This window comes from Phalacrocorax aristotelis, chromosome 25, assembly GCF_949628215.1.
Source record: "Phalacrocorax aristotelis chromosome 25, bGulAri2.1, whole genome shotgun sequence".
Classification (NCBI taxonomy): Eukaryota; Metazoa; Chordata; class Aves; order Suliformes; family Phalacrocoracidae; genus Phalacrocorax; species Phalacrocorax aristotelis.
In genome coordinates this window covers 2,808,244-2,836,110 of record NC_134300.1, presented here as the reverse complement: position 1 = coordinate 2,836,110, position 27,867 = coordinate 2,808,244, and the positions used below count along the sequence as shown (strand labels likewise).

At 65.0% G+C, this 27,867-nt stretch overlaps 3 protein-coding genes across 5 annotated transcripts in view; 2 read left to right on the top strand and 1 right to left on the bottom strand.

The window, feature by feature from the left end:
* POLR3GL (RNA polymerase III subunit GL) overlaps nt 1-3,990 on the top strand; it is a 47,679-nt gene extending 43,689 nt beyond the window's left edge. For both annotated transcript variants that reach the window (XM_075074894.1, XM_075074895.1), the window contains one exon: nt 3,766-3,990. In XM_075074894.1, the coding sequence (XP_074930995.1) occupies nt 3,766-3,975 (210 nt within the window). In that variant the 3' untranslated portion in view covers nt 3,976-3,990. The remainder of the gene's footprint in view (nt 1-3,765) is intronic.
* Nucleotides 65-25,883, bottom strand: SV2A (synaptic vesicle glycoprotein 2A). 2 transcript variants are annotated; one of them, XM_075074854.1, is made up of 14 exons: nt 25,103-25,883; nt 20,800-21,551; nt 18,906-19,086; nt 18,582-18,733; nt 18,367-18,500; nt 17,904-17,993; nt 17,546-17,656; nt 17,378-17,466; nt 16,325-16,489; nt 16,096-16,229; nt 15,813-16,016; nt 14,700-14,859; nt 1,686-2,212; nt 65-991 (listed from the first exon to the last, which is right to left on the bottom strand). In XM_075074854.1, exons 2-14 carry the CDS (start codon nt 21,377-21,379, stop codon nt 717-719), a joined length of 2,802 nt encoding a protein of 933 aa, XP_074930955.1. In that variant the 5' UTR covers nt 21,380-21,551; nt 25,103-25,883; the 3' UTR covers nt 65-716. The 2 variants fall into 2 exon arrangements, with proteins under 2 accessions (XP_074930955.1, XP_074930956.1); XM_075074855.1 differs by lacking the exons at nt 65-991; nt 1,686-2,212 and adding an exon at nt 12,437-12,656 and having other exon boundaries at nt 25,103-25,872.
* BOLA1 (bolA family member 1) lies at nt 8,361-10,352 on the top strand. Its single transcript, XM_075074898.1, has 2 exons — nt 8,361-8,490; nt 9,604-10,352. The coding sequence occupies exon 2, from the start codon at nt 9,617-9,619 to the stop codon at nt 10,016-10,018; it is 402 nt and encodes a 133-aa protein (XP_074930999.1). The 5' UTR covers nt 8,361-8,490; nt 9,604-9,616; the 3' UTR covers nt 10,019-10,352.
* Nucleotides 25,884-27,867: the final 1,984 nt, after the last annotated feature.

Below are 27,867 nucleotides of genomic sequence, written 5' to 3'. Positions count from 1 at the left end.
CGATACAGGCTTTTATTTTTATTTTATTATTTTATTTTATTTTATTTGTATAAATAGCCCCCTCCCCGTGCCCCGCGGGGGGAGGTGCCGGCTGGGGGCCGCCCCCCGGAGCTCATGGTCTGGCCCCCAAAACCTGCTTTTCACCCTTAAATGTGGGGGGGGGGGAGGGAATCCACCCCCAGCAGCATCCCTGTACCCGGGCCCCCCTCTGGCGGGGGGTGTGTGTCCCCCCATTCTTGGGTCCTATTCTTGGGGTCCCCATCTTTGGGATCCCATCATTGGGGTCCCCTCCTTGGAGCCTCCAACCATGGGGTTCCATCTTTGGGATCCCATTGTTGGGGTCCCATCTTTGGGGGCTCCCATCCTTGCGGTCCCACCCCTTGGCATCCCCCTCTTTGGGATCCCATCCTTGGGGGTCCCCATCCGTGGGTCCCTCCCCTTGGGGTCTCCTCCTTGGGCTCCCCATCCTTTGGAGCCCATCCTTGCTGCCCCCCCTCTTTGGGATCCCACCCTGGGGGTCCCCCTCTTTGGATCCCATCCTTGGTGGTTCCATCCTTCGGATCCCATCCTTGGTCTCCTCTCCTTGGGGGTCCCCTCCTCGCTGTTCCCCCCCTCCTTGGGGTCCCCTCCTTGCTGTCCCATCCTTGGGGGTCCCCTCCATGGCATCCCATCCATGGGTCCCCCTTGGGGTCCCGCCGGGGGGGGGTGGGGGGTGGTCACTGCATGGGGCCATAGGGCCAGCTGAGGGCGGCGCCGGCCAGCAGCATGTCGCGGATGAGGGTCTCGATGGGGGTCTTGCCGACCAGGCGGCTGAAGAAGAGCTGCTGGATGCCGGGGGCGGAGACGCTGCGCAGGGCGGGCAGGCGCAGGAGGAGGCGCCCGAAGCGGCTGGGCTGCCCGGGGTGCTGCCGCCGCACGTGCTCCTCCAGCGCGCACTGCGACTTCTCCTGCAGGCCGGCTACCTGCCCCGGGTCCGACAGCCCCACCGCGTCTGCGGGCGGGGCGCTGAGGCGCCGCCCCGACACGCCCCTCCTGCCCCGCCCACCCTTGCCCGGCCCTGCCCCATCACCCCCCTCCTTGGCCTCGCCCCATTGGGGCCCCACCCCATTAGGCCCTGCTCTAAGACACACCCCACTAAGCTCCACCTTAAGACACACCCCATTAAGCCCAGACGCACCCTGTTAAGCCCCACCCTAAGAGACACCCCACTAAGCCCCACCGTAACACACACCCTGTTAAGCTCCACCCTAATACACACCCCATTAAGCTCCACCCCAGCCCCAACCCATTTAGCCCCACCCATTCATCCCCAGCTCATTCATCCCCTGCACACCCATTGATGCCCAGCCCCAGGGACCACACCCCCAAAGCCACACCCCCTTAAATCCCTCCCCATTTTACCCCAGCCCATTCATTCCCTGCACACCCATTGATGCCCACCCCATGGGACCCCACCCCATTAAGCCCCACCCCCTTGGAACCCCACCTTGTTCAGCCACGCCCCATTTAACCACACCCCATTCAGCCACACCCATCCATCCCCAGCCCGTCCGCTCCTTGCACTCCCACCGACACCCACCCCATCGGAACTCCACCCCACCCCTCCTTGGGACCCCACCCCACCAGGCCGCACCCGCAGCCCCACCCCTTTTAGCCCCTCCCCGCCGCCGGCTCCGCCCCCTCACCGGGGGAGAAGAGCGCCACGGCCTTGAGGCAGGCGTACTCGGCGGCGTCGACGTGCAGCGCCTTCAGCTTCTCCACCTGCTCCTGGAAGAGGCGGATGTGGTCCATGAAGGCGACGACGCGGTCGGCGGCCATCGGGGCGGCGTGGAGCCCGGCGGCGGCCAGCAAGGGCGCGGCGTGCAGCGGCAAGGCCGCCTGCGCCGCGTTCAGCACGAAGAGCTCGCTCCAGCCCAAGCGGAGCAAAGCCACTTGGTCCGAAAGCTGCAAGTCCGGGAAGAAGGGGATGCCCTTGGCCCATTCGATGGCGCTGAAGAGGAGGCGAGCGGCCAGCTCGCAGATGCTCTCGATGCCCACCACGCCGCTGGGCTGCAGGCACTGGCGCCGTAGCGAGCCGGCGGGTAGGGCTCGGCGCGGAGCAGCAGGGAGATGAAGCCGCTTAAGTAGCCGTGGCCGCCGTAGGGGTCCCCGGGGACCGCGGGGTATTGGCCGGGGCTGCTCGGGGCGTGAGCCATGCGGCCTCGCTGCACGGCTGCGGAAGGGAGCAGGAGGTCAGCACCCCGAACCCGCCGGCACCCGCCCCTGCGTGTGTGCCCCCCACCCCCCACCCCGCACTCTCCAGGGGTCAAACACACCGGGCTGGGGAGCACGGTGGGTGCTAGGAGATCCCCAGGGTGCAAAAGCCCCGTGGGTGCCCCCCCACCCATGTTAGAGGGGGGACGTGTCGCCCAGGATGGGGACAACCCCCCCCAGTGACCCCCCAGCGCAACGCACCGGGGCTCGGCCGGCCGCCAGCCCCCCCGCGGCTCCCCAGCTAGGACGGCCATGCAACACGGCACGCTGGATTTGGGGAAGGGTCCCCATGCAGGCACTGGGCGTCACTCCCTTCTTTCAAGGGGCTGGTGCTGACGAGGGGCCCCAGGGGGCTGCTGGGGTGCCCCCCCCACCGCCCCCCTCCCCCCAGATGCCAGCGCCTTGAGGTTTTTTGCACTTTGGGCTTAAAAAATCCAAAACCCAAATTGCCTTTCTCTTCCCCCCTCTTGGTGATGCCATGGGGGCAGGTGGGGGTCCGGCTTCCTCCTCCTCCTGCCTGGTGCCCCCGGCTCAGCCCCCCGGCATCGCTGCCCCCCGCGGCGGGGGCAGGCTCTGAGCCAGGCTTAGCCTAATGCGGCGTGACAGTCCCGAGTGTCAGCCAGCGGTCGGGATCGGGGGCCGTGGGAACAGGGGTTCCCCCAGGATTGGGGTGCCAGGGGTCTCCTCCCGCTCTCCCCCCACCCTTGGGGCGCAGCGTTCGGCCCCGGCTCTCCCCAAACTGCTCAGCATCGCCCCGGTGCCGTTTGTGGGGTGCAGCCCCCTCCTCGCCACCCATACACCCCTCTTTGCATCCTCCCAAGCCCCCAAACCCCCTTTGCATCACCCCAAACCCCCTTTGCATCCCCACAAACCTCCTTTTGCATCATCTCGACCCCTCCAACCCCTTTCCCCCCCCCCCTTTTTTTAGCCAAAACAATTGCTTCAAAGCATTGGGTGTGTCCTGGAAATAAAACAAGATTTTTCGCCCCAAAAAGACCCGGCAGCAGTGGGGGAGCGCTTCGACCCCGGCTCACCGACCGCTGCAGGGCCGGATCCGGCAGCCGAACACGCCGCTAATCCCAACGCCGCCGCCTCGGCCCGGCCGCGGGATCAGGCCTCGCGCTCCCCGCGTCTCACCCCGGATGATTTCGGGGAAGCCGCAGTTTAATCCACCTTTCCCAGCCAAACCCCGCGCCCGGGCCTTGCACCCTCGGCAGCCTTAGGGGGGGATAAACTCCGCCCAAAGCAGCGCTCGGCTCCCGAATCGCCCGGTTTGGTGCCCGATTTGGTGCTGGATTCGGTGCCGGTTCCCAGCTGGCAACGCCGGGATAAGGAGCATCACGGGGAGCCCGAGCCAGGGGGTTCGGGGCGCCCCAACTCGAGCTGGAGCAGCCGGCAAGGCCCCGAGCAGGTGGGGAAACTGAGGCACAGCCCAGCCTCATTAATTAAATCCCCGGGAAGGTTTAACCCCCCGCAGGTGCTTTTCCACAAGGCATCGGCAGCGTTTCCCCGAGCCCGGAGGCGCCGCGGCCCGCGGCGGCTTTGCACCCCTCTCAGGGCACCTGGGGGCCCCCCAAAACCCAGAGCCAAGAGGGGATGTGGGGCACGGGGGGAAGGGGGGCCTCTGCCTGGGGAATAACGCCGGGCCGGGGGATCCGCCGAGGCCGTGCCCATCGCGCCGGCGTTAACCGGCGGCAGCAGCTCGCGGCAATTCTGAATTAAAACAAAGATTAAAAAAAGAATAAAAAAAACCCAAACCCAACCCAAAACACCCTGATCTGACCCCAAACGACCCCGCGGGGTTTCTCCAGGGCAGGGAATTCGCCTGGAGTTTTTTTTCCCCCGCAGGGATTTAATCCCTGTCTCCGGCTGCACGAAGCGGGTGGAGGTTTGCTACGAGCAGGTCTTGCTGTGCCCAGGGCCGCTGCAAAAATCCCCCCCTCCCCAACATCCAACCGGCCTTTTTGGGGAAGAAAAGGGAAAATCAAGGGTTAGGCTTGAGCTGATTTTCTCCCTGACCCTGGTCCCACCTCACTCACATTTATTTGTGAGGCCGGGGTGCGACGCCGCGGCCGTGCCGGGACACCCCTTTCTCACCTCCCACGGCAATTTTCCACCTTATCTGAATTTCTGTCATTTATTTTTATGCTACAAAAAGGACATTTTTTAATTCGAGGGATTTTTTTTTTTAATGCTAAAAAAGGCAACTTTCCGGGCAGGAGCATCGCAGCCGTCGCTGTTGCCAAAGGACCAAACCCTCGGCGCCGACTCGAGGGGCTGCGGAATAAACCCGCCGTTCGGGGGATGAGGTAGAGCCGGGTTTGAGCTGTGGAGCCCGGCCTGGGCCCTCGCTGTGATTATTAATAAATCCTAAATTTATAAATAAGGACCTGAATATAAATAAGGACACACACACCTCCCTGCCCCGGGGCCTTATTCGAGCAGGGAGGCTGCTGCACGGCAGAGATTCGGCACCGAGGTTTCCGTACGGTGGCAAAGCCGATGCCCCGACGCACCATTTTGGCTTAAAAACAAACAAATAAAAAAGTCTGCTCTAACGCTGCTGCTTTTGGGAGCAAAAATATAAAAATCAAGCCAAAATGTGATGATGGGGCTGGTTGGAGGGTGAGGGACCGGCACACGGCGTATCGCGGGGAGCTTGAAATGTGGTTTTAATCCCGGTCACGCGAAGTATTCAGACTAATTAACTTCAGATTTACCGGACACTCCTCCCAGAAAGCCAAATTTTTAATCTTTTAAAGAATATCTGTATTATTGCCCTCTAATCCCTGGGGTTTTTAACAGCCACGTCCCTGGGCTACGTAGAACGGAGAGGAAAAGTAAATCGTCCCCACCTCGGCATAGAGCCGGACTTAAAAACCGAGCCTAAGCTAAGCCCTAAAGAAATTTAAAGGTAAAAAGAGGAGTTTATGTGAGGTTATAATTAAGTGCAACAAGAAACGGGTTCCCTCGGCGGAGCCTTTCCTGTGGGGAAAGCCAAAAAACCGACGCGGTGGGGGTTTATCCCCCGGAGGGTGAAGCCGGGCGAGGAGGGAGCCCTGCCATCGCCAGCGGGGCGGCGGCGCTGGATTCGGGGGTGCAGAGAGGGGCCGCGGGAGGGGGACGGCGAGGGGCGAGGGGGCTTCGGGGGACGCTCGGCCGCCGAGGGAAGGTCCTCCGTGCCGCGGGGATGCTCTGCCCGGGCCGAGGGGGGTAACGAGCGGAGGAAAAATGAAAGCGAAGAGGGAGCGGAGTTTTCTCTTTCTCTTTTTGCCCTTTTTCTTTCTCTTTCCTTCCCCGCCAGCCCTTCCTCACCCGCTTTCACTTTCTTTCTTTTACTTTCTCTTTCTTCAGGCGCTCCTTTCCCTTTCTCTCCCTTCCCTTTTCGTTTCTCTTTTTCTTTTTGCTTTCTCTTTTTCGCTCTCTCCCCTCTCACCTTTCTCTTTCTCTTTTGTCCTACCGTTCGGGCTCGCTCGCTCCCTTCCTCCTTTCCCCCTTCTCTTCCTCGCCCCTGCCCTTTCCCCCCTCTTTTTTCCTCCTTTTCCCCTTTTCTTTTATTTTTGGCTCCCTCTTGCTCGTTTCTGCTTTTCCCCCTCCCTTTCCTTTCTGCCTTCGCTCTCGCTCTTCCTCGCTCTCGCCGTTCTCTTTCGCACCTGCTCCCGCTTTTCCAGCCTCTCCTTTTCCATCCCCTCTCCTTTCGCACCGTCTCCTCTTCCAGCCTCCCTCCCTTTTTGCATCCCTTCTTCTCCATCCCCTCTCCTTCTTTTGCACCTTCTCTCCTTTCCCATCCCTTCTCCCTCTTTTTCACTCTCTCCTTTTCCACCTTCGCTCCCTCTTTTCCATCCTCTGTCACTCTTTTCCATCCCCTCTCCCCTCCCGCATCCCCTCTCCCCTTTTTTGCATCCCCTTTCCTCCTTTTCCAGCCCCTCTTTTTCCACCTTCTCTCCTCTCCATCCCCTTTCCCGTTGCGTCCCCGCTCCCTCTTTTCCACTCTGCCCTTATTTTCCGCCCCCTGTCCTTTCACACTCTCTCCTTCTCCGTCCCCTCTCCCTCTTTTCCATCGTCTCTTCCTCTTTTCCACCCGCTTGCTTTCTTCTCCATCCCCTCTCCTTTTGCGCTCTCCCCTCCTGCATCCCCTCTCCCTTTTTTTCCATCCCCTCTCCTTTTCCAGCCTCTCTCCTCTTTTTGCACCTTCTCTCCTTTTCCACCCTCTCTCCCTCTTTTCCACTCTCTGTCCTCCTCCTCCATCCTCTCTCCCTTTTCCATCTTCTCTCCCTCTTTTCCACCTTCTCTCCTTCTCCATCCCCTCTCCTTTTGCGCTCTCCCCTCCTGCATCCCCTCTCCCTTTTTTGGCATCCCCTTTCCTTCTTTTCCAAGCCCTCTCCTTTTCCACCTTCTCTCCTTCTTTCACACTCCCTCCTTTTCCATCCTGTGCCCTTCTTTTGCGCTCTCTCCTGCTCCAGCCCCTCTCCTTTTCCCACCTCCTCTCCCTCTTTCCCACCTTCTCCCCTTCTTTTGGGCTCTCTCCTTTTGCATCCCCTCTCTGTCCTCCTTCTCCGTCCCCTCTCCCCTTTTCCACGTCTCGCCCCCCGCCCCCGCACGCCCCCGCACCTTCCCGCCGCATGCCCACGCGGAGGCACTTGCGGAGCCGGCAGTACTGGCACTGGTTGCGGTGGGGCTGGTCCACCGGGCAGTCGCGACCCCCGCGGCAGCTGTACGACAGGTTGCGGCGCACCGAGCGCTTGAAGAAGCTCTTGCAGCCCTCGCAGGTGAACTGCCCGTAGTGCTTCCCGCTCGCCTTGTCCCCGCACACCAGGCAGTCCCCCGCCGCCCTCCCCGCCGCCTCCGGGCCGCCGCCGGCGGGAGGAGGGGGAGGAGGAGGAGGAGGAGGAGGAGGAAGAGGAGGCTCCGGCCACGGCCCCGCCGCCAGGGCCATGCCGGGGAAAAGGGGGGGGGGGGGGGGGCGCCGGGAGGGAGCACCCCCTCCCCGGGGGAAGGGGGTGTCTTGGGAGGGAGGGATGGAGGGGAAGGGGAGAAGGGAGACCCCGGGTGGGGGCGTGAGAAAGGAGCCCCGGGATGGAGGGGGGGGGTCTGGGATGGAGAGCGGATCCCGGGATGGAGAGGGGAGCCCGGGATGAAGGACCCCCCGGATAGAGGAAGGCCCCCCGGGCTGGGGAGGGGTGGAGAAAGGAGCCCCGGAGCAGGGACCCCCGGGCTGGGGAGGGGACCCCGGCCGGAGGAAGAGCCCCCCCCCGGGCAGGGGCAGCCCGGGCTGGGAGGGACCCCCGGGGCGGCGGGAGGCGGCGGCGGGGACGGAGGGACGGGACGGACTGACGGGGACAGACTGACGGCGGAGGAGGAGGAAGAGGAGGAGGAGAAAGAGAAAAGTTAATTCTCCTCCCCGCGGGGGCCGCCCGGCGCGGCGGGAGCTGCGGGGGGGGGGGGGGGCCGGGCTGGCGGCGGGGGGCGGCCCCGTGGGGGGGGGGGAGGGGGTCCCGGGGACCCCCGGGGGAGGAACCGGGCGGGGGGGGGGGGGGAGCTGTGCCCGCCCTGCGTGTAACGGGGGGGCGTGGGTGCGGGGCGTGGGTGCTCAACGTGCGTGCGGGGATCTGAGCGCGCAACCTGCGGCTGCGTGCACGAGCCCGTGTGCGCGTACTTGAGCGTGCCGCGGGCGCGCGCGGGCGCGCGAGCCCAGGTGTGCGAGGGGCGCGCGCAGCGCACGCGGCCGCCCGGGTCCGCCGCGGGTCACGTGGCACCGCCCCCCAAACCCCCGAGCCATATTAGGGCATGCGGGGCGGGGCTTAAGCCGTCACCAGCCTCCCCGCCCCGACGCGCCGAGGCAGGGGCGGAGGGTGGCAGCCAATCAGGGAGATGAGGGGCGGGGCGGGGCGGTGAGGCGTGGCCCGGGCTGTGGGGGGCGGGGCGTTCGGGGAGCGCCTTCTGCACAACACCCGGGGTGGGGGGGGGGGGGGGCCTCCGGTTCACCCTGCACCAGCACCCCGCACCCCGCACCCTAGGCCTTGCACCCTGCACCCCACGCCCCGCACCCCAGATGCTGCGGCCGCACACTAGACTGCGCTCTGCACCCCGCACCCAGCACCCCGCGGCCGCGGGGGCGGGAATGTGCCGCAAGGCCTTCTGGGAGCTGTAGTTCTGCCGGGGTCACGTGACGGGGCGGGGCGGGCGGACTCCACCTCCCAGCGTGCTCAGCGGCGGCGCGAGCCCGAGCGGCACGGGGTGAGGGCCGGGGTCGGGGGGCTGCATTGCACCGGGGGGCGGGTGGGGGGGTGTTTGGGGTTGCTCCCCACGCATTGCACCGGGGGGGGCGGGTTGGGGGGGGTGTCTGGGGTTGCTCCCCACGCATTGCACCCGGGGGGCGGGTGGGGGGGTGTTTGGGGTTGCTCCCCACGCATTGCACCGGGGGGGCGGGTGGGGGGGTGTTTGGGGTTGCTCCCCACGCATTGCACACGGGGTGATTTGGGGGTGCGCCCCCCCCCCGCGCATTGCACATGGCGGGGGGTTGGGGGTGTGCTCCCCGCATTGCAACGGGGGGGGGGGGATGCTGTCGAGGTGGGGGGTGCACCCCATCATTCACGGGGCGGGGTATCGGGCCCGTCTCTCCCTGCTCCCCCTCTCCGGTCGGGGGTGGGGTGGGGTGTGAGGCTGGACAGGACCGCCCCCCTCGGTTTTGGGGGCTGGTTCTGCTGGGTCCCACAAACCCACCACCCTTTAATCCCCCTGTGCCGCCCCTTATCCCCCCATTCTGACCCCCACCTTGGGAGGCTGATCCTGCAGGGCCCCCCAGAAACGAGCACCCCTTTCCCCCCCCGTATTGCCCCTTCCTCCCCCCCATAAATGAGGTCTGACCCTGCAGGAGCACCTCAAACTCACGCCCCCCCCTTAAGCGCATTTGCTTCCCCCTTCCTGCCACCCCCATAAAGGGGGTCTGGCCCTTCAGAGCCCCCCCAAATCATCAGCCTTAACTGTCACCCCCATAAAGGGGGTCTGGCCCTTCAGAGCCCCCCCAAATCATCAGCCTTGACTGTCACCCCCATAAAGGAGGTCTGGCCCTGCAGAGCCCCCCCGAATCATCAGGCTTGACTGCCACCCCCATAAAGGGGGTCTGGCCCTTCAGAGCCCCCCCAAATCATCAGCCTTGACTGTCACCCCCATAAAGGAGGTCTGGCCCTGCAGAGCCCCCCCGAATCATCAGCCTTAACTGCCACCCCCATAAAGGGGGTCTGGCCCTGCAGAGCCCCCCCGAATCATCACCCTTACCCCCCCATCACCCCCACTCTCCGGGGCTGGTCCTGCAGAGCCCCCCCTGACCCCCCCGTCTCTCCCTTGCAGCCCCTCTCTCCGGATGCGGGGTCCCCTCCTGGCGGCGGCCGGCGGGGGGCTGCGGGGGGCCGCCATGGCCGACGGCCCCCTGGCCCGCGCCATCCGCGCCAAGCTGGACGCGGCCCTGCAGCCCACCCACCTCCAGGTCGTGGACGAGAGCCCCCGCCACGGCGGCCCCCCCGGCACCGAAAGCCATTTCGCCGTGGTGGTGGTGAGTGGGCGCTTCGCGGGGCTCCCCCCGCTGCAGCGGCATCGCCTGGTCCACGCCGCCCTGCGCGCCGAGCTGGCCGGACCCCTGCACGCCCTCGCCATCGTCGCCAGGACCCCCCAGCAGTGGGAAAGCGACCCCCGCGTCCCCCCCCGACCCCCTTGTTTGGGGGGCTCCAAGCGGGAGCGACGCGGGGAGGCGGCCGGGAATCAGTGACGGCAGCGCCGGGGGGGTCCCGTCCCGTCCCCCCCCCGCCCGGTGACACCGCGACGGGGATGGACCCCAAATTTGGGGCCGGGGGGGGGGTGCGCCAAAATATTGGGGTGCCCCCCCGCCCTGCATCACCCCAGCCACCCCCGGGTCCCACCCTGACCCCATCCTCTGCGCATCCTCTCCCCCCCCCCACCCGCTCTCACCTTGGGGGCGATTGTGGGGGTACCCCATCACCCCCCACCCCCATTTCCTTTGATTTTTAAATCACCATCTCGGGTGCATCCCCCATCCCGCACCCCAAAAAAAAATAAACCCTCCCTCGGGAGCAGCTCGGAAACGGCGCCTGGCTCATGCTTCCGCGCGGGGCGGGATATTTTGGGTCATTTTGGGTGATTTTTTTGGGGGTTTTTTTTGGTGCTTTTTTTCCAGTGTTTTTTTGTTGTTGTTTAATTAATTTACAAACATCTAAAAACTACAGCACGGCACGACTGCGTACGGACAGAACTACTGGGGTGCTCCCCCAAGGACCAGCTACACCGAAGGGGGGGGGGGGGGAGGAGGAGGAGGAGATGAAGCACACGCTGCTTGATCGCTTGGGGGGGCTGCTCGCAATGCTGGGGGGGGCTGCCCTAAATATTGGGGGGCTGCCGGGGGCCTCCGAAGCGCTTTTGCATAGACCAACACTTCCCATCTCTTGCTGGGGACCCACCCGGGGGGGGCACAGTGCCGGGACCCCCCCCGTACCCCACTTTTTTTTTGGGGGGGGGGGGGGTCCTGGCGCTGGATCCAGGCGCCGCTTTGTGCTTTGCAAACCGCTGGTGGTTTTGTGCTCTGGGCTGGGGGGGGGACGGGGTGCGGGGAGGCAAAGGGGGTGCAGGGAGCACCCCGCGCCCCCCCCACACCCCTCCCAGCACCCATAAGAAAGAAAAGACTTTAAAAATGGGTTTAAAAAAAAAGGAAAAAGTGGCAGTTTTGGGAGCGGAGGCGTCGCCGTCTCCTCCCCACTGCACCCCAAAATGCAGCTGTGTCCCCCCCCCCGCACATCTGGGGAGTGGCTGGGGCAGCGCTCCCCCCCCCCCCCGCCCCATGCACCCATGTGGGGAGGCATAAAGGCCCGCAGCACCCATGGGTGCCACGGCGGGGCAGTGCCTGGTGTGTGTGGGGGGCCCCCACTGCACCCCGAAATTAGATGAAGGGCTGGGGCTTCAGTCGGGGGCTGCTGCACCCCGAGGTGCTGTGGGGTGCTGTGCTCAACAAGGGGCGCTGCACCCCAAAGCGCCGGGCACCCCAAGGAGCTCTGCACCCCGAGGCATCATGCACCCTAAAAACCCACACAAGCTGAGGCGCCGTGCACCCCAAAATGTGCGCCCCAAGGGGCCGTGTGTTTTAAGGTGGTGGGTGCCCTAAAATGCCATGCAGCCCCCGCGGGGCTCTGCAGCAGGAGGCGTGGTGCACCCCAGCAGATTTTGCACCCCAAAAATGCCGTGCACCCCAACATAAGGGATTTGCACCCCTCCAGGCAATGCACCCTCGTGTGCCATGCACCCCGAGGCGTTGTGCATGCTCAGGGGCCGTGCACCCCAAAGGGCTGTGCACCCCAACTTGCCCTGCACCCCGATGGGTTTTGCACCCCAAAAATGCCGTGCACCCCAGCATAAGGGATTTGCACCCCGCCATGCAATGCACCCTGGTGTGCCACGCACCCCAAGGCGTTGGGCATGCCTGGGGGCTCTGCACCCCAAAGGGCTCTGCACCCCAAAGGGCTCTGCACCCCAACTTGCCCTGCACCCAGTGGGTTTTGCGCCCCGCCATGCGCTGCACCCTGATGTGCCTTGCACCCCAAGGGCCCTTGCACCCCAAAGGGGCTGTGCACTCCAAGGTACCCCCAATCCTGGGGGTGGGGGGGGATGCAGCTGGAGACCCCCCCCTTCACCTCCCAGCCCCACCCTGTGCCACGCCCGACGCTGACCTTCCGGGTGGGGAAACTGAGGCACGGAGCCACCACGGCCCCATCCCCGCCACGGGGCTGAGGTCGGAGCCTTCATCCTCCTTCCTCCTCCTCCCCGGCCCAGCAGGGGTGTTGGCGGGGGGGGGGGGGGAGGGGGGGCGGGGGTCACAGGGGCTGTCCCACACCCCCGCAAGGCCGAGGCACCCCCGCGCCCCCACCCTCAGCCCCCCCGCAGCCCCCCAGGAGCGAGCAGCTATTCACAGAGGGGATGACACCGAGAAAAGAAATGGGGGGGTGGGGGGGTGGGGGGGTTCGGGGGGGCCAAGTGCAAATGAAAAAGATCCCAAATGCTCCAAGAAGACGTTTCACAGTGTCTAACGAGACTAATCCCCCGGGGGGTGTGGGGGGGGGAGGGAGGGGAGCGGGGATTTGGGGGGGGTGTAGGGAGCGGGAGGGGGGGTGTAGGGAGCGGGAGGGGGGGTCCCTCTCCCCCAGTCCCCCCCCCCATTTCACTGCAAGACTTGCCCCCGAGTTTCCGGCAGTTTCAAGGCGAGGGAGCTGCCGAGGGCCAGGGCGGCCGAGGCCAGGAGGATGGGCACCGCCTTGGTGATGCCCACGAAGGACGTGAAGATGCTGATGCCCAGCACGGCCGCCAGCTTGCACAGGGCGTTGAGGAAGCCGAAGGCCGTCGTCCTGCGGGTGCGGGGGACACCGGGGTGACGTCGCGGCCCGCGGCACCCCAGGGAGCGCCTCCGGCCCGCAGCCCGCAGGAGGCACCCCCAAAACTCGCAGCCGGTACCTGGTGTCCCGCGCTCCGCAGCCAGCACCCAACAGCCTCGTATCCAGCACCCCAAACGTACCTGGCACCCAAACTGTGGCGTCCAGCGGCCCAGATCTGGCACCCAACACCCCAAACCTCACACCTGGCACCCAAACCATGGCGCCCAGCGCCCCAGATCTGGCACCCAACACCCCAAACCGCACACCTGGCACCCAAAACATTGCACCCAGCACCCCAGATCTGGCACCCAACACCCCAAACCGCACACCTGGCACCCAAAACGTTGCACCCAGTGCCCCAGATCTGGCACCCAACACCCCAAACCTCATACCTGGCACCCAAACCATGGTGCCCAGCACCCAGGATCTGGCACCCAACACCCCAAACCTCATACCTGGCACCCAAAACGTTGCATCCAGCACCCCAGATCTCACGTCTGACACCCAAAACATTGCGCCCAGCACCCCAGATCTGGCACCCGACACCCCAAACTGCACACCTGGCATCCAAAACTTGGCACCCAGCGCCCCAGATCTGGCACCCAACACCCCAAACCTCATATCTGGCACCCAAACCATGGCGCCCAGCGCCCCAGATCTGGCACCCAACACCCCAAACCGCACATCTAGCACCCAAACCATGGCGCCCAGCGCCCCAGATCTGGCACCCAACACCCCAAACTGCACACCTGGCACCCAAAACTTGGCGCCCAGTGCCCCAGATCTGGCACCCAACACCCCAAACCGCACACCTGGCACCCAAAACGTTGCACCCAGTGCCCCAGATCTGGCACCCAACACCCCAAACCTCATACCTGGCACCCAAAACTTGGCACCCAGCGCCTCAGATCTGGCACCCAGCACCCCAAACCTCACACCTGGCACCCAAAACATTGCACCCAGTGCCCCAGATCTGGCACCCAACACCCCAAACCGCACACCTGGCACCCAAAACATTGCACCCAGCACCCCAGATCTGGCACCCAGCACCCCAAACCTCACACCTGGCACCCAAACCATGGTGCCCAGCACCCAGGATCTGGCACCCGACTCCCCAAACCTCCATCTGGCATCCAAAACGTTGCATCCAGCACCCCAAACCTTATACCTTGCACCCAAGATGTGGCACCCAGCTCCCCAAACGTCACGTCTGGCACCCCACACTTTGCACCCACCACCCAAAACCTTGTACCCTGCAGACAGCATCCCGTGCTCCAACCCTCACACTTGGCACCCAACAGTTTGCACCAAGCACCCCAAATCTGGCACCCAGCACCCAAAACGTGGCACCCCACATCTGGCATCCAGCACCCGAAACCCCCCTCCCAGCACCCCACATCTTGCACCCGGCAGCTGAAACCTCACCCCCAAGTACCACATGTGTTGCAACTAGCACCCAAAGCCTTGCCTCCAGCACTCCGCACCCAGCACCCAGCACCCAAAACTGTGCACCTGGCACCTGACACCCCCGCCTTACACCCAGCACCCAAAACCTAAGCCCTGACACTCAAAACCTCAGACCTGGCACCCAAAATCTCACCCCCAGCACCCAAAACCTCAGACATGGCACCCAAACCCTCAATCCTGGCACCAAAACCTCAGACCTGGCACCCAAAATCTCACCTGCAGCACCCAAAACTTCAGACCTGGCACCCAAACCCCCAATCCTGGCAACCAAACCGCAGACCTGGCACCCAAAATCTCATCCCCAGCACCCAAAACCTCACAGCTGGCACCCAAAAAACTACCCTTAGTCTTGGCACCCTACATCTTGCACCCAAGCACCCAAAACCTCAGATCTGACACCCAAAATCTCACCCCCGACACCCAAAACCTCAGACTTGGCACCCAAAACCTCAACCCCAGCACCCAAAACCTCAGACTTGGCACCCAAAAGCCTCAATCCTGGCACCAAAACCTCAACCCCGGCACCCAGCCCCTCGGCCCGGCCCGCACCTCTTGTCGGAGGGGTAGAGCTCCACGGTGAGCACGTCGAGGGCGTTCCAGGAGGCGATGCTGACGCCGCCGAAGAGGCAGAGCAGCGCGATCATGGCCGACTCGCTGTTGCCGAAGGAGAGGAAGAAGCAGCTGACGCAGGACATGACGCTGGAGCCGGCTGCGGTGGGACACGGGGAGGCGTCAGGGCTGGGCGAGGGGGCGAGTGTCCTCCCTGCCCGCCGCGTTGTGGGCACCGAGCGCCCAGAATCCCAGACTCCCAGCGTGGTGGGGCTGGCAGGGCCCTCTGGAGCTCACCCCGTCCCACCCCTGCTGGAGCAGGCACCCCCAGAGCAGGGGCACAGGGCCGCGTCCAGGCGGGGGGTGAATGTCTCCAGGGAAGGGACCCCACAGCCTCTCTGGGCAGCCTGTGCCCCTGCTCTGGCACCCGCACAGGGAAGGGGTTTGTCCTCATGTTCAGGTGGAACTTCCCGTGTCCCAGCTTGTGCCCGTGGCCCCTTGGCCTGGCGTTGGGCACCGCTGAAAAGAGCCCAGCCCCATCCCCCTGACACCCACCCTTCAGGTATTTATAAGCACTGATGAGATCCCCCCTCAGCCTTCTCTTCTCCAGGCTGAACAAACCCAGGTCTCTCAGCCTTTCCTCACAAGGGAGATGCTCCAGCCCCTGACCATCTCCGTAGCTCTCCGCTGGCCTCTCCCCAGCAGTTCCCTGCCCTTCCTGAACTGGGGGGCCCAGACCTGGACGCAGCCCCCCAGATGTGGCCTCACTGGGGCAGAGCAGAGGGGGAGGAGAACCTCCCTCGCCCTGCTGGCCACACTCCTTTCCATGCCCCCCAGGACACCGCTGGCCCCCTTGGCCCCAAGGGCCCGGTGCTGGCTCAGGGTCACCTCGCTGCCCCCCAGCACCCCCAGGGTCTTCTCAAATCACACACCCAGAGGTCGTACACCGGGTTGGGTTGGGAGGGACCTTCGAAGACACCCCCTCCCAGTCCCACCCCAGGCCCTGAGCGGGGACATCTTCGGCTAGACCAGGCCGCTCAGAGCCCCGTCCAGCCTGGCCTCGGGTGTCCCCGGGGACACCCTCCCATAGCGCAGCTCATCCTTCGTGCCCACCCAGCATGCGGAGGCGGCCGATCTTGTCCATGAGGAGGGCGGAGACGATGTTCCCGGGGAGGACAGCCAAGGTGCCCAAGAAGCTGACGAAGTAGATCATGTAGGCGTTGTTGTCGTCGCTGAAGTCCAGCTGGCAGCCCTCCTTGTTGTGCAGGAAGGTGCTGTTCACCACCCGGCTGTTGATGAACTTGTACTCAAAGAGATCTGTTGGGGTGGAGAAAGGGTTCGGTGGGGTCACCCCGCCTCATCGCCCCCTCGGGGACCGCCCTGAGCCCCCTCCCACCTGTGTTGTAGAAGACGGTGGAGATGAAGGTGCAGTTCTTGAAGAAGGTGTTGCTGGAGGTGATGTCCTCGAAGTAGCACTCCTCGAAGAGCGAGTCCTCGAACGTCACCGACTTCATCTTCAGGCCGATGAACCTGGGGGTTGGACGGGGAAGGAGAAGAGCCCAGCTCATCACCTCCACTCGTGCAACGAGCGGGCCCGGCCTCAGCACCCCCCCACCCAGACACACTTGTCGTTGAAGTACTCCCCGCCCTGGTGGATCTGGTTCTCCAGGGTGAAGTTGAAGGTGAAGTGCCGGACCTTCTCGCGGGTGAAGAGCTTGGTGCGCGAGGCGTATTCGATGTTCTGCAGGTGCTTTATCATGTCCGGGAACCAGACTGTCAGCCCGTAGTAGCTGCGGGGAGAGAGGGGCTGAGTCCGGCACCGCGACGCTCAGCCCGTCCCAGTGTTGCCCACCCCATCCCAGTGCTACCAGTCCCATCCTGGTCCCATCCCAGTGCTGCCCATCCCATCCCGGTCCCATCCCAGTGCTGCCCATCCCATCCCGGTCCCATCCCAGTGCTACCAGTCCCATCCTGGTCCCATCCCAGTGCTATCAGTCCCATCCTGGTCCCATCCCAGTGCTGCCCAGCCCATCCCGGACCCATCCCAGTGCTACCAGTCCCATCCTGGTCCCATCCCAGTGCTGCCCAGCCCATCCCGGACCCATCCCAGTGCTACCAGTCCCATCCTGGTCCCATCCCAGTGCTGCCCATCCCATCCCGGTCCCATCCCAGTGCTACCAGTCCCATCCTGGTCCCATCCCAGTGCTATCAGTCCCATCCCAGTCCCATCCCAGTGCTGCCCATCCCATCCCAGTCCCATCCCAGTGCTACCAGTCCCATCCCAGTGCTGCCCATCCCATCCCAGTCCCATCCCAGTGCTACCAGTCCCATCCCAGTCCCATCCCAGGGCTGCCCATCCCATCCCAGTCCCATCCCAGTGCTGCCCATCCCATCCTGGTCCCATCCCAGTCCCATCCCAGTGCTGCCCATCCCATCCCGGTCCCATCCCAGTGCTGCCCATCCCAGTCCCATCCCAGTGCTGCCCATCCCATCCCGGTCCCATCCCAGTGCTACCAGTCCCATCCCAGTGCTGCCAGCCCCATCCCTGTGCTGCTGGCCCTGGCTGTGCGCAGTTGGCAGCACCCCTGGGTGCCACCCCGCGCTCTCTGGGGCTGACCCCGGGCTCCCACCCCAGCAGGGCTGGCGGGTGCCCCCCACCCCACCCCACCCCGCCCCACCTGAAGGACATGGTGAACCACACGGCCATCATCATCAGCGTGACGCGGCGGTACTCGGGCGCGAAGCACTGCTGGAAGTTGCTCCAGACCTACGGAGGGGACGCGAGAGGTGACGCGGGGGCGCGGGGGTGGGGAGCGGGTGCACCCCGGGGCCGGGGCCGGCCTCACCTGCTGCGAGAGGTTGAGGAATCGGACGAGCCAGCGCCGGTACCACGTGCCGGTGTCCGACTGGATCTCGATGAGTTCGTCCTCCCGCTTGATGGTCTTGATGTGGGTGACCTGCGGGGTATTCAGTGGAGGGGGTCACACGGTTTGGGGACACTGAGAAGCGCCAGCCTCGGCCAAGGCTCCCGGCTGAGACCCGTCCCCACCTCGTGCCTCAGTTTCCCCACCTGTTTAAAGCAGGACTGAGTCCCTCGGGGCGGTGCTTTTCCCGGGGGTGGGAATTTGCAGCCCCCGGCTCCTCCAGCCCACCCCCGGGCTGCTGGGCGCCCAGAGGCTCAGCCCCGGGGCGGGGGGACCTTACCGAGAAGACCCTTTCAGGGTGGCCCTTGGCCCTCATGTTGGTGTCGTGGACCTGCTTCAGCACCATCCAGGCCTCGTCGTGCTTGCCGTTCTGCAAGGCAGAGCCTGGGCTCGCGGCGGGACCAGCGGCCACCCACCCACCAGGGGTCCCTGCCTGGGTCCCTCCATCTCCGTCGCCTGCTCAGGGTCCCTGCATGGGTCCCACCACCCACTTGGGGGTCCCTGCGTGTGTTCTCCCAGCTCCAGCACTTGCTCAGGGTCCCTGCATGGGTCCCACCACCCACCTGGGGGGTCCCTCTGTTGGTCCCTCCACCTTCACCACCCCCTCAGAGTCACTGCCCATCTCTACCAGTGGCTCACAGTCCCTACCTGGGACCCACTGGGGGTGGCTGCGTGGGTCCCCCCATCTCTGCCCCCCACCCCCCCAGCAGGATACGGCCCTGCATCCCCCCAGGCCCGCTCACCTCCAGGAAGAAGCGGGGGCTCTCGGGCATGGTGGTGAGCGCCCCGATGGCGAAGACCGAGGGGAAGGCGCAGACCAGGACGAAGACCCTCCAGCTGTGGAACTGGTACGCTGAGCCCATCTGGAAGCTCCAGCCTATGGAGACGGGACAGGACATGGCGGTGGTGCTGAGACCCACCAAACTCGCCACGTGCTCCGGCACCGGGAGGCTCTTACCGTAGTGGGGGATGATGGCCCAAGCCATGGCGGAGGCGTAGATGCCCCCGATCATCCAGAACATGCAGAGCCAGCTCAGGTGCTCCCCACGCTTCTCCTGCGCCAAGAACTCCGAGAAGTAGGAGAAGACGATGGGGATGGAGCCGCCGATGCTGGGGGATGGAGGGCAGAACGGCGTCACCGCCTGCCCGGGCATCCCCGCCGCCGCAAATGGGGAGGGGGGGTTTGGCATGGTGAGGGAGCAGGAGGGAGCTCAGCCCCCCCCAACACAGGGGGGCCCGGATGCCTGGGTCCCCTACACGGCGCCGTGCCCCCCCCCCTTACCCCACGCCCGAGAGGAGGCGGCAGAAGAGGAAGGTGCCGTAGCCTTGGACGAAGGAGGAGAAGAAGGCGAAGACGCTGTTGACGGAGAGGGAGATGAGGAGGCACTGCCTTCGGCCCAGGCGGTCGGCCAGCCCGCCCCACAGGAAGGCGCCCACCATCATGCCCAGGTACACGATGAGCCCTGCCGGGGGGGGACGGACGGACGGACACAGCGATGTCAGACCCGGGGGATGCAGGGACCTGCACCCCGAGTCACCCGCTGGGGGGTGACAGCGCTCGGGGCAGGGACTCGGCGCTGGGGGGCCATGGGGGTGGCGGTGATGCCCCCCCGCCCCAAGCTGAGCACAGCCAGGTTGCCCCCTCGCGGGGAGGGGGGACCAACACCCACGGATGTATGGGGGAGCTGATGCCTGGGTTGTCCCCCCTGCTCTGCCTGGGACCATGGGACGGGGGGGGCAGAGATGCCCCCAGACCCAGCTGGCTCACCAGGGCCCCCCATACCATCCCCATCTAACCCCCGCTCCTGCCCTGAGTTTGCCAGGTCTCGGGGCGGGGGGGGGGGGATCGGTAACACCTGGGGTGGCGGCGGGGCTCAGGCTGCAGCGGGCACCATGGAGAAGGGGGAGCACATCGCAGGGCAGCCATCGCAGCCTCCTGCAGCCCCCCCAGACCCACTCTCAGCAGCCCCTTATCAGCCCCAGGCAGCGGGGGGGGCTTTGCCTCGGCCCCCCCGCTGCCGTGCCCAGCTGCAGCGGGGAGATAAGCCAGGGGGGCTGCAGGGCCGGGGGGGGCTGCGGGGCCGGGGGACCATGAGTCACAGCCTGACTGCGCAGTGACGTTCACCCCCCGGCCCCCCTTTCCCCACTGCTCAGGTGGGGACCAGCGTGGGACTGGGAGGAGGAGGATGGTGGGAGCCCTGCACGTGGGGGTTCCCATCACCACCCCCATGTCCCTCCTTGTCCCCACATCTCCTCCTGGCCCCCCCATATCTTCTTGTGACCCTCCCACATCTTGTGGTGTCCCCCCATACCCCACACGTCCCTGCCTTAACCCCCTGTATTGTGCCCCCTGTGTCCCCCCATGTCCCCCCATAGCTCCTTGGGTCCCTCCACGTCTGTCACCCACATTGCCTGTGTCCCTCTGTAGCCCCACAGCTCCTGTGCCCCCCCACTTCCCTGTGTCCCCCAATACTCACGTCCCTCTGTCCTGCCATTGCCCCACGTCCCCCCATCCACCCCAACCCTCCATATCTCCCATGTCCCCCTGCATCCCCCCCGAGTCCCCCTTGTCCTTCCCCTTCCCCACACTCCCTGTCCCCCCCACCTCTCCCGTGCCTCCCTGATCCTCACATGTCCCCCTGCTCCCCAGCATCCCCACGTCCCCCCACGTCCTGTCCCACCCCCGTGTGCCCTCAGCCCACATCCCCAGAGCTCCCAGAGCCCCCCGCGTCCCTCCACGTCCCTCTGTCTGCTCTTGCTCCCCCATGTCCATGACTGCTCGTGTCTCCCCACATCTCCCCATGTCCCTCATGTCCCCCCATATCCCCTGTGTCCCCCCATCCCTTGTCTGCTCACATTCCTCATACTTGTGTCCCTCCACATCCTTCCATATCCCCATCTCTCATGTCCCCCCCCATCCCCCATATCCCCTATGTCTCCCCACATCCCCACCTGCTCATCTCCCCCCACATCTCCCTGTGCCCCCATCCCTCATGTCCCCCCATATCCCATTTGTCCCCCCCACGCCTCCGTATCTCCCTGCATCCTCCAGCTCCCAGCACCCCCCCCCACGTCCCCCTGTCCCTCATGCCCCCCATATCCCACGACTCCCTCCATATCCCTCCACCTGCTCCGGTCCCCCCACATCTCGCAGCGCCCCCCCGTCCCCTCCTCACCCAGCATGCCCTTGTTGGAGTCGGAGAGGCACATGTCCTTCTCGGCGCTGGGCAGGACGAAGCCCACCACGAAGACCTCCACGCCGTCAGCCATGAGGGCCAGTCCCAGGACGAAGTAGAGGGTCCACTGGAAGCGGCCGTGGCCGCACTCCTGCAGGATGAGCTCGTACTGCTGCGCCAGCTCCTCCTTGTCCTTCCGCCGCTGTCCCTCGCTGTCATCGAAGGCGCCGACGGCCGCCTCGGCCCCCAGCCGCTCCCCGGTTTTCAGCGAGTCGTGCCGGGGGATCCCCTGGTATTCGCCCTCGTAGATCTCGTCCTCCTCGTCGTGACCCTCGGTGGCATCGCTGGAAGCCCCCTCCTCTTCGTTGGCCCCCTCGCCCCCCCGGTAGTAGCCGTCCTGGGGCGGGTAGTCTTCATCATCCTCCTCTTCCTCGAAGCGGGAGTAGGAGCGCTTGGTGTACTCGTCCTGCATGCGGTCCATGCCCTTGCTCACCTTCTTGGCCGCGTGTTTCTTCACCTCCTTGGCGATGTCCTTGGCGCCGCGGATGAACGCCGTCCGGTCTCGGAAGCTCTCATCCATGGTGCCGGTGGGATCGGCCGGGACACCGGGATGGGGGGGGGCTCTGTGTCGGGGGCGGCTCCCTCACACCCGGGGACCACGGTGGGACGCGGGGACACGGGTGACAGCGCTACCCATCCGCGTGGCACCGGCTGGGAGGGGACACGGGGAGACCCCAGAGGCTGGCCCAGACCTGAGGAGCCCAGACACAAGCAGGGGCCATTTTAGGATGGGAAGAGCCCCCACCCCACCTCAGCCCGGGCTTTGCTCCGCTCTGGGCTCCCCCTCCCAGCGCCCGCAGCACTTTTCCCCATCTCAGATGGCAACAGGAGGATTTGGGGCACTGCTGCCCCACGGCGAGGTGGCAGGGGGGCTCACCCCAGGGCAGGCTCCCGGGCACAGCGAGCCCAGCTCAGGACCAGGCACCCACAGTGGGGGCCAGGATGGGGGCAGCTCTGGGGGATGCCGGCTCTCTGCCAGCCCCCGCCATGCTCAGATGCCCCCTCCCCTCACATGGAGGACCAAAGCTCTCACAGGCACCCACATTTCAGCAGGATTTAGATCCCCATTGACCTGAGGGTGGGATGCAAGGTGGATTCTCTGGTGGCTAATAACACGGCTGAGCACAAGCTACGGCGCTTGTTTGCCTCCCTCCATCTCTCTTCCCCGGCTGTGTGTTTGAACTCAAACCCACCAGTGGGTTCAATATGGTGAGAGGGAGGATGGATCCACATGGACAAATGAGATGAGCTGGAAGACGAGGGGGTGGGCCCACGTCTCCCCTGCCATTGCAAGGCCACCTGCCCCATCGCCCACCCAGGGACCCCAGTGTCCCCTGGGGACAGGGGTCTGAGCCTGGAGCTCTGCTGGGCCGCAGCACCCCCCGGCTTGGACCCACAGTGGGGATCCCAGCAGTGGCAGGTGGCAGCAGGGAGCAGGAGGATCCCACAGCCCCTCCATCCCCACCCCTAGCAGGCCAGGGTCCCCCAGGCCACGGGGACCCCCCTGTCCCCACCGATGCTCCTGGCCAGCCCACCCAGACCATTGTGGGAAAAGCCCCCGCCATCCTCTCAATGGGGCCGGGAAGGTGTGGCTGGGGTAAGGACCAATGAGATCCAGGGGGTGTGGCCACCCCACCGGCATCAATGGGGCTGTGGAGGCATGGCCCAGCTGTTCAGCCAATGAGCTTCAGGGGGTGTGGCCACGCAGATGCATCATCCCCCCCCAGCTCAGGGCACCCTTGGGTGGGGTCACAGCGCTGGGGTCAGACCCGGGGGTCGGGGACCCTGCTTGGGTGGCTCTGCTGACCCCCGCAAAGGCACAGGGTGACCCCAAGGGTGGTGGGTCCCCTGTGACAGCGTGGGCCGGGGACCCCCACCGCTGGCAAGAGGGGGGCCCAGCACAGCACCCCTCAGGCTGGGCTGCCGTCCGGATCTGGCCCTTCCGTATCCCCACAAGGGACAGAGGACAAGGGAGGTGGGGGGACGTTGGGGACATCGCTGCTCCCCGCTCCACCCACCCAGGACTGCAAGTCACCCCCAAAACTAGGCCAGCAGCAGGCCTGGACCAACCCCCTGTTCCCTCGGGAGCTGCAGGATGGGGCGGCGCCGGAGGGAGGGCGAGGGGACCAGCCCCCCAAGGTCACTGGGGTCCCCAGAGCCTTCCAGGGCAGCCTCAGTGTCATGCCCTGAGTCAGGGGGCTCAAGGAGGCAGGTTTGGGGGGGGGGCGGGGTGTGTCCCTTGGGGGGTCCTGGGCTGGCCAACGGTGGCCTGGCCGTGTCCCTAGCCCCGATCCGGCTGGCCGTGGTGGCCGAGGGGGTGTCGGGGACCGCGCGTGGCAGGCCACGCTCCCCCCCGCCCCGGGGACGCTTCCAGAAGGGATTTGGCTGCGGGTTGTGTTTGGCGAGAGACGCTGGCGTCGGCAGAAGCTGAACCGGGCGCCAGGGGCAGAGCTGGTGGGTGCTGGGGGGGACCCTCAGCACCCCCAGGGTGCAGCCTTTGGGGAGGAGAGGGGGTACCCGGCTACACCCCAACGGCTCTCATCTGCAGGTGGCATCCCCCTGTCCCCACGTGCCCTGCACCCCCTTCCCCCGCCCAGCGTCCCCCCCCCCCACAGGCTGTGAAGGCCAAGGGCAGGCAGTGTAGCCCCCCCCACCCCGGGCTTTGCAGAGCCCAGCGCAGCTCGTGACAGGGATGGACCTGCAGACCCCAGCCCAGGCAGCGGGCACAGGCGCTGCTGACCCAGCCATTGGGGGCCGGCGTGACCCCCCCAAACGGCTATTTTTATCTCTGCCAGGGGCCAGGCACGGCCGGCGAGGCAGGAGTTGGGCCGCAGGGGGAGGGACGCAGCCGGCACCACGTCCCCGCTCCCTGAGCGAGGGGACAGGGCACCGTGGGGAAGCTAAAATTAGCCCTTCCGAAATAGCCAGGGCTGTGGGCAGCGCTCCCCCCGGGGCGGGAGCCCACGCTGGCTCTGCGCAGCCGGCTGGGACGCGGGGACGGTGCTGCGGCACGGCACGACCCCCCCAGTTTCTGAATGAAGCCGGGCGGGCAGGTGCTTTTTAACAGCGTAAAAATCACTAACGCACCCACTGCCCTCGCCTCCCTGGCTGGCTGGCAGCGACCCCAGCCCCGCACCCACCCAGGGGAGCCCCTGGCCCCCTCCTCAGATCAAACCCATCGGCACCCAAGGCCCCTAGAAGGAGCCGATTCATGGCCAAGGTCATTTTGCTCCAGCCAGGCTGGCGGCTCCCTGCGGTGCCTCCCAATGCGGCCGTGCCGCGGGATGCTGTTATACGGACCGTTACATATAGGGAATCGGCAGAATGAAGAGGGGGGCAGAGAGAGGCCAAATACACGCTGGGGAAGAGGACGGGCCAGGGAGGAAGGTCACAGCTTGGCTCTGTGACGGAGAGGCTGCTCTGCACGAGCTGGGGAGCCTCGAGCGGCCGAGCCAACGCCGCACGTCAGATGCTTTCGAGATCAGGGGTTTGATTTCGCAGGGAAGCCAGAAATCACACGGAACGTAGCCACCCTACATGCAAGAGCCGGGGAGGTGGGGGACAGCCCCCCAAAAGGCTCTCCTGCCTGCAAAACCATGCCGCTGGCCCTGCCAGCCCCGTCCTGGCGTTAGCCGGAGCAGTCACTGCCAGCCCTCGACAAGGTTATCAGAGCCTGGACCCATTTCCTCCTGCCACGCGCCCAACTGGAGCCAGCGATTGATGCAGCCCTCCCTCACCGCACGCCCCGAAGCCCCCTGGGAGGTCCCACGTTAGGGCTCATCTGGGTCCGTCCCCCCCCCGCCGCAGCCCCCGGCCTTTTTGCGGTACACCAAGAACATGGCGACAAGGGAGAAGAGTTTTAAATCGCCTGTGCCCAAGGTCATATTCCAACAGCCCCCCCCTCTTTGCCACCCCCGGAGAGCTGCAGCACTCCCCCTCCCCAAAACCTGCCGGTCCCACCACGATAAACATCCATCCCCGCGACGAAATCCCAATCCCCATCGGCAGAGATTCCCCGTCCGTACGACAGTGCGGGAGGGATGACAAGAGGTTATTAAACACGCACGTAAAAAGACAGAGCAAGGCTACAGGCAAGGTTTTCCAGGACAAAATGGCCACACAAGTGGAAAGGAGAAGCCGAACCCCTAATCCATCAGACGGCGGCTCCGAGGATGCTAATTAAAAGCAGCGGGGAGAGGAGGGGGGGATCTGCCTTATAAAAGGCATTTCTTTCTCTCCTTACCTGTGTCAGCCCTCGCTCTGCGCCAGCCTTCCTCTCGGCGTCTGCCTCCCGCGCTGCGAGGAAGGATGCTCCGGCAGGGATACGGCAAGAAAACAGCTCGCGGGTACCAGACCCAGCGTTAACGCCGCAGCCTCCGACACACACACTGAGCATTGGGAGAGTCCATTGCAACAGCCCGGGGAAGGGAGGTGGCGGGGAGGGCTGTGCTACGGCAAACGAGGAGCTGGGGGTGGGGGGACACACCGGCGGGAGGGTGGGGGGCTCACCCCTCGCCGTCGCTTATTAGCGAAGCCAAAGGGAGGGCGATGCCTCCCCCGGGCTGCCCACGCTTGCGGGGAGCTCCCTCGGGAGCGGGGTTCCCGTGCCGGTGCTGCCGGCTTGAAGCTGCTCCCGTGACTGCGGAGGCGACCGTGGCTAACGGGGGGGTGGGGGTGGGAGGGGGTACGAGCTGCCGGCCCCCGCAGTTCCCCTCCCTGGGGATTCGAGGCGAGAGTAGAGGCGAAGCCGTGGGGATCTGGCGGCGCTCAGACCCTCTATGGCAACCTCTCCTCCCGCCGCCCACCGCAGCCGCAGGCGGGCAGCGCGGCGGATGGAAGCGCAGCCTGGCAAATCTGAGTCACGGCTTCCTCGGGGCTGAATTTTGATTTCTTCGGATCAAATCGTCTTCGCCTGGGCTGGCCAGACCCGGCCCCTCTGTTGTGACAGGGCACAAATGCCTCCGACATCTTTTTTTGGGGGGGTTGGGGGTGAGGAAGAACGTGGTTATTGCAGGGAAGCAAACTGAGGTCTGGGGTACCCAAACCGGCCCCACTTTGCCCCAAATCGCTCACCGAGAAATCGGGACCTCGAAGCGGGGGTCCCCACGCTGAGCAGGGCTGGGAGCCCGTGCGCAAGCAGGACCTTCCCTGCGCCCTCCCTCCCCCCACAATGTCTTGCATCCCACATGCAATGAGTTGAGCCGGCCTCAGCTTGGAGGACGTCAGCCCCAGAGGCACGCGATCCATCGGCAGAGCCCCTGACGAACCAGACCCCAGGGGGAGACCACCCTTTAATGAGAGGAGGAGGGGGACGGCATGCTCAAGGCTGAAATGAGCACAGCGAGGGTAGGAACAAGTACCCGGACGGAGGCGTTAACAGCCCCGCAGCGGGACTTTGGCTCAGACTGGGGACACGGGGTCCGCGACCAGTCCACACCAGCGGTACCAGCACTGGGAAGGATTTCGGGAACTGGATGCTGACAAATAATAGAGATCCTGTTGGAAATCACCCCACAGGGGGAACGGAGCTGAGCTACTGGGGTCCTGAACCCAGCGCAAAGCGGCTGGGCTGGGACAGGGCTGCAGGAGGCTGAGGCGGCGAGCGGCAACGCCGACCTTGCCTCCCATCTGCATGGGCGGCTGCACCCGGGGCTGGGCGCCTGCTCCGACAGCATCGCATCCGGGCTGCAGGGCTCTCCGAGATGCGCTGATCACGCGCCAAACGAGCCCCGGCACGGAGCCTCATTGGCCTGGGCCGGGCTGGTGAGCGCTGCTTCCTCGGGGCTGCCGAGCCCCGTCAAGCTATGACTCATGTGCCACATTGTCACCGGCAAATCTCCGTGTCCCCCTTCCCTTCCGTGTCCGAGCATCCACGAGCTCACATTCAGCCCTAAGGCTTCAATGTATGTAACAGAGTAAAACGCACCGCAGCAGGGACAGGGGAACGGCGCTGTCCTGGCCCGAGGGCCTCGGATCACATCACATTAGCCAGGGGCGACGGGATAAAGCCGGGGGCGGGCCCATCGTGGCAGGCAGATCGGCTGCCCCAGGTGGGTCCCGGTGGCTTCCTTGAGCCTTGAACACAGAAATGGCACCCGAGGGCTCGACGGCTACATACAGGAGGCACCGGCGTCGTCGGGTGCTCAAGATCTCAAAGTGTCTCAGATCTCAGCATCGCGGTCATCGCAAGCTGTGGATAACCTCCGCAAGCACACGTCCTGCCCCTCCCGTACCGAAATCCACCCATTCCAGGAGTCCAAGCTGGATTGTCTCCAAATTCCTGACTGCAAATGATCCTCGGGGTTGGTCACTCATCTTGTCGCTCCCTCCCCAGCCAGTCCGGACGGGGCAAGCGGATGATGCTGCTGGGCACAGCCTCAAGTGTGGATTAAGACGCTGGGATGAAGGAGGAGGCAGCGTGTTCCCACTTCCACGACTCACCACGAGCTCCAGGCTCACTCAGAGGGTCCGATGCCATCCAGGGCAGGGGAAGGGGTTTCTGTATCTCGGCCTCTCAACACAAACACCTCCATCGGCAGCTTAATCCAACTCGCTGCGACGTGGCGGACACGTGCCTCTCCACCGCCTCCGTCGCAGCTCGCTTCCCACCTAGCAGCACCTCGGACACGCAGGCCAACAAGGTCGCCCAGCCGGAGTCGCAGCGGGTCCGCAGAGACCATGCCATCTCGCTTCTGGCACGCATTTAGACCCGATCGATGGATGGCAATTTGCCTCTCCCTTGGCATAATTATTTCCACTCCAGGAATGCTTTTTAGTGCTGTAGCTATCATGGGTTTTTCACGGGATTGTTTGACATTGGTCAAACCTTGGCACCCAAATCTCCCATCAGCCGCTCCACAGCCCAGCATTAAGAGTGACGCCCTGCGTGCAATTAAAGCACCCCTCTGACGCCCAGCCCTCCCCAGCCGGCTCCCCGTCTATCACAAATTAAACCCCACAGCACCGTTGCTGCTTTAAGATTTGTTCAGCTTCAGAGGCGCTTTTTTC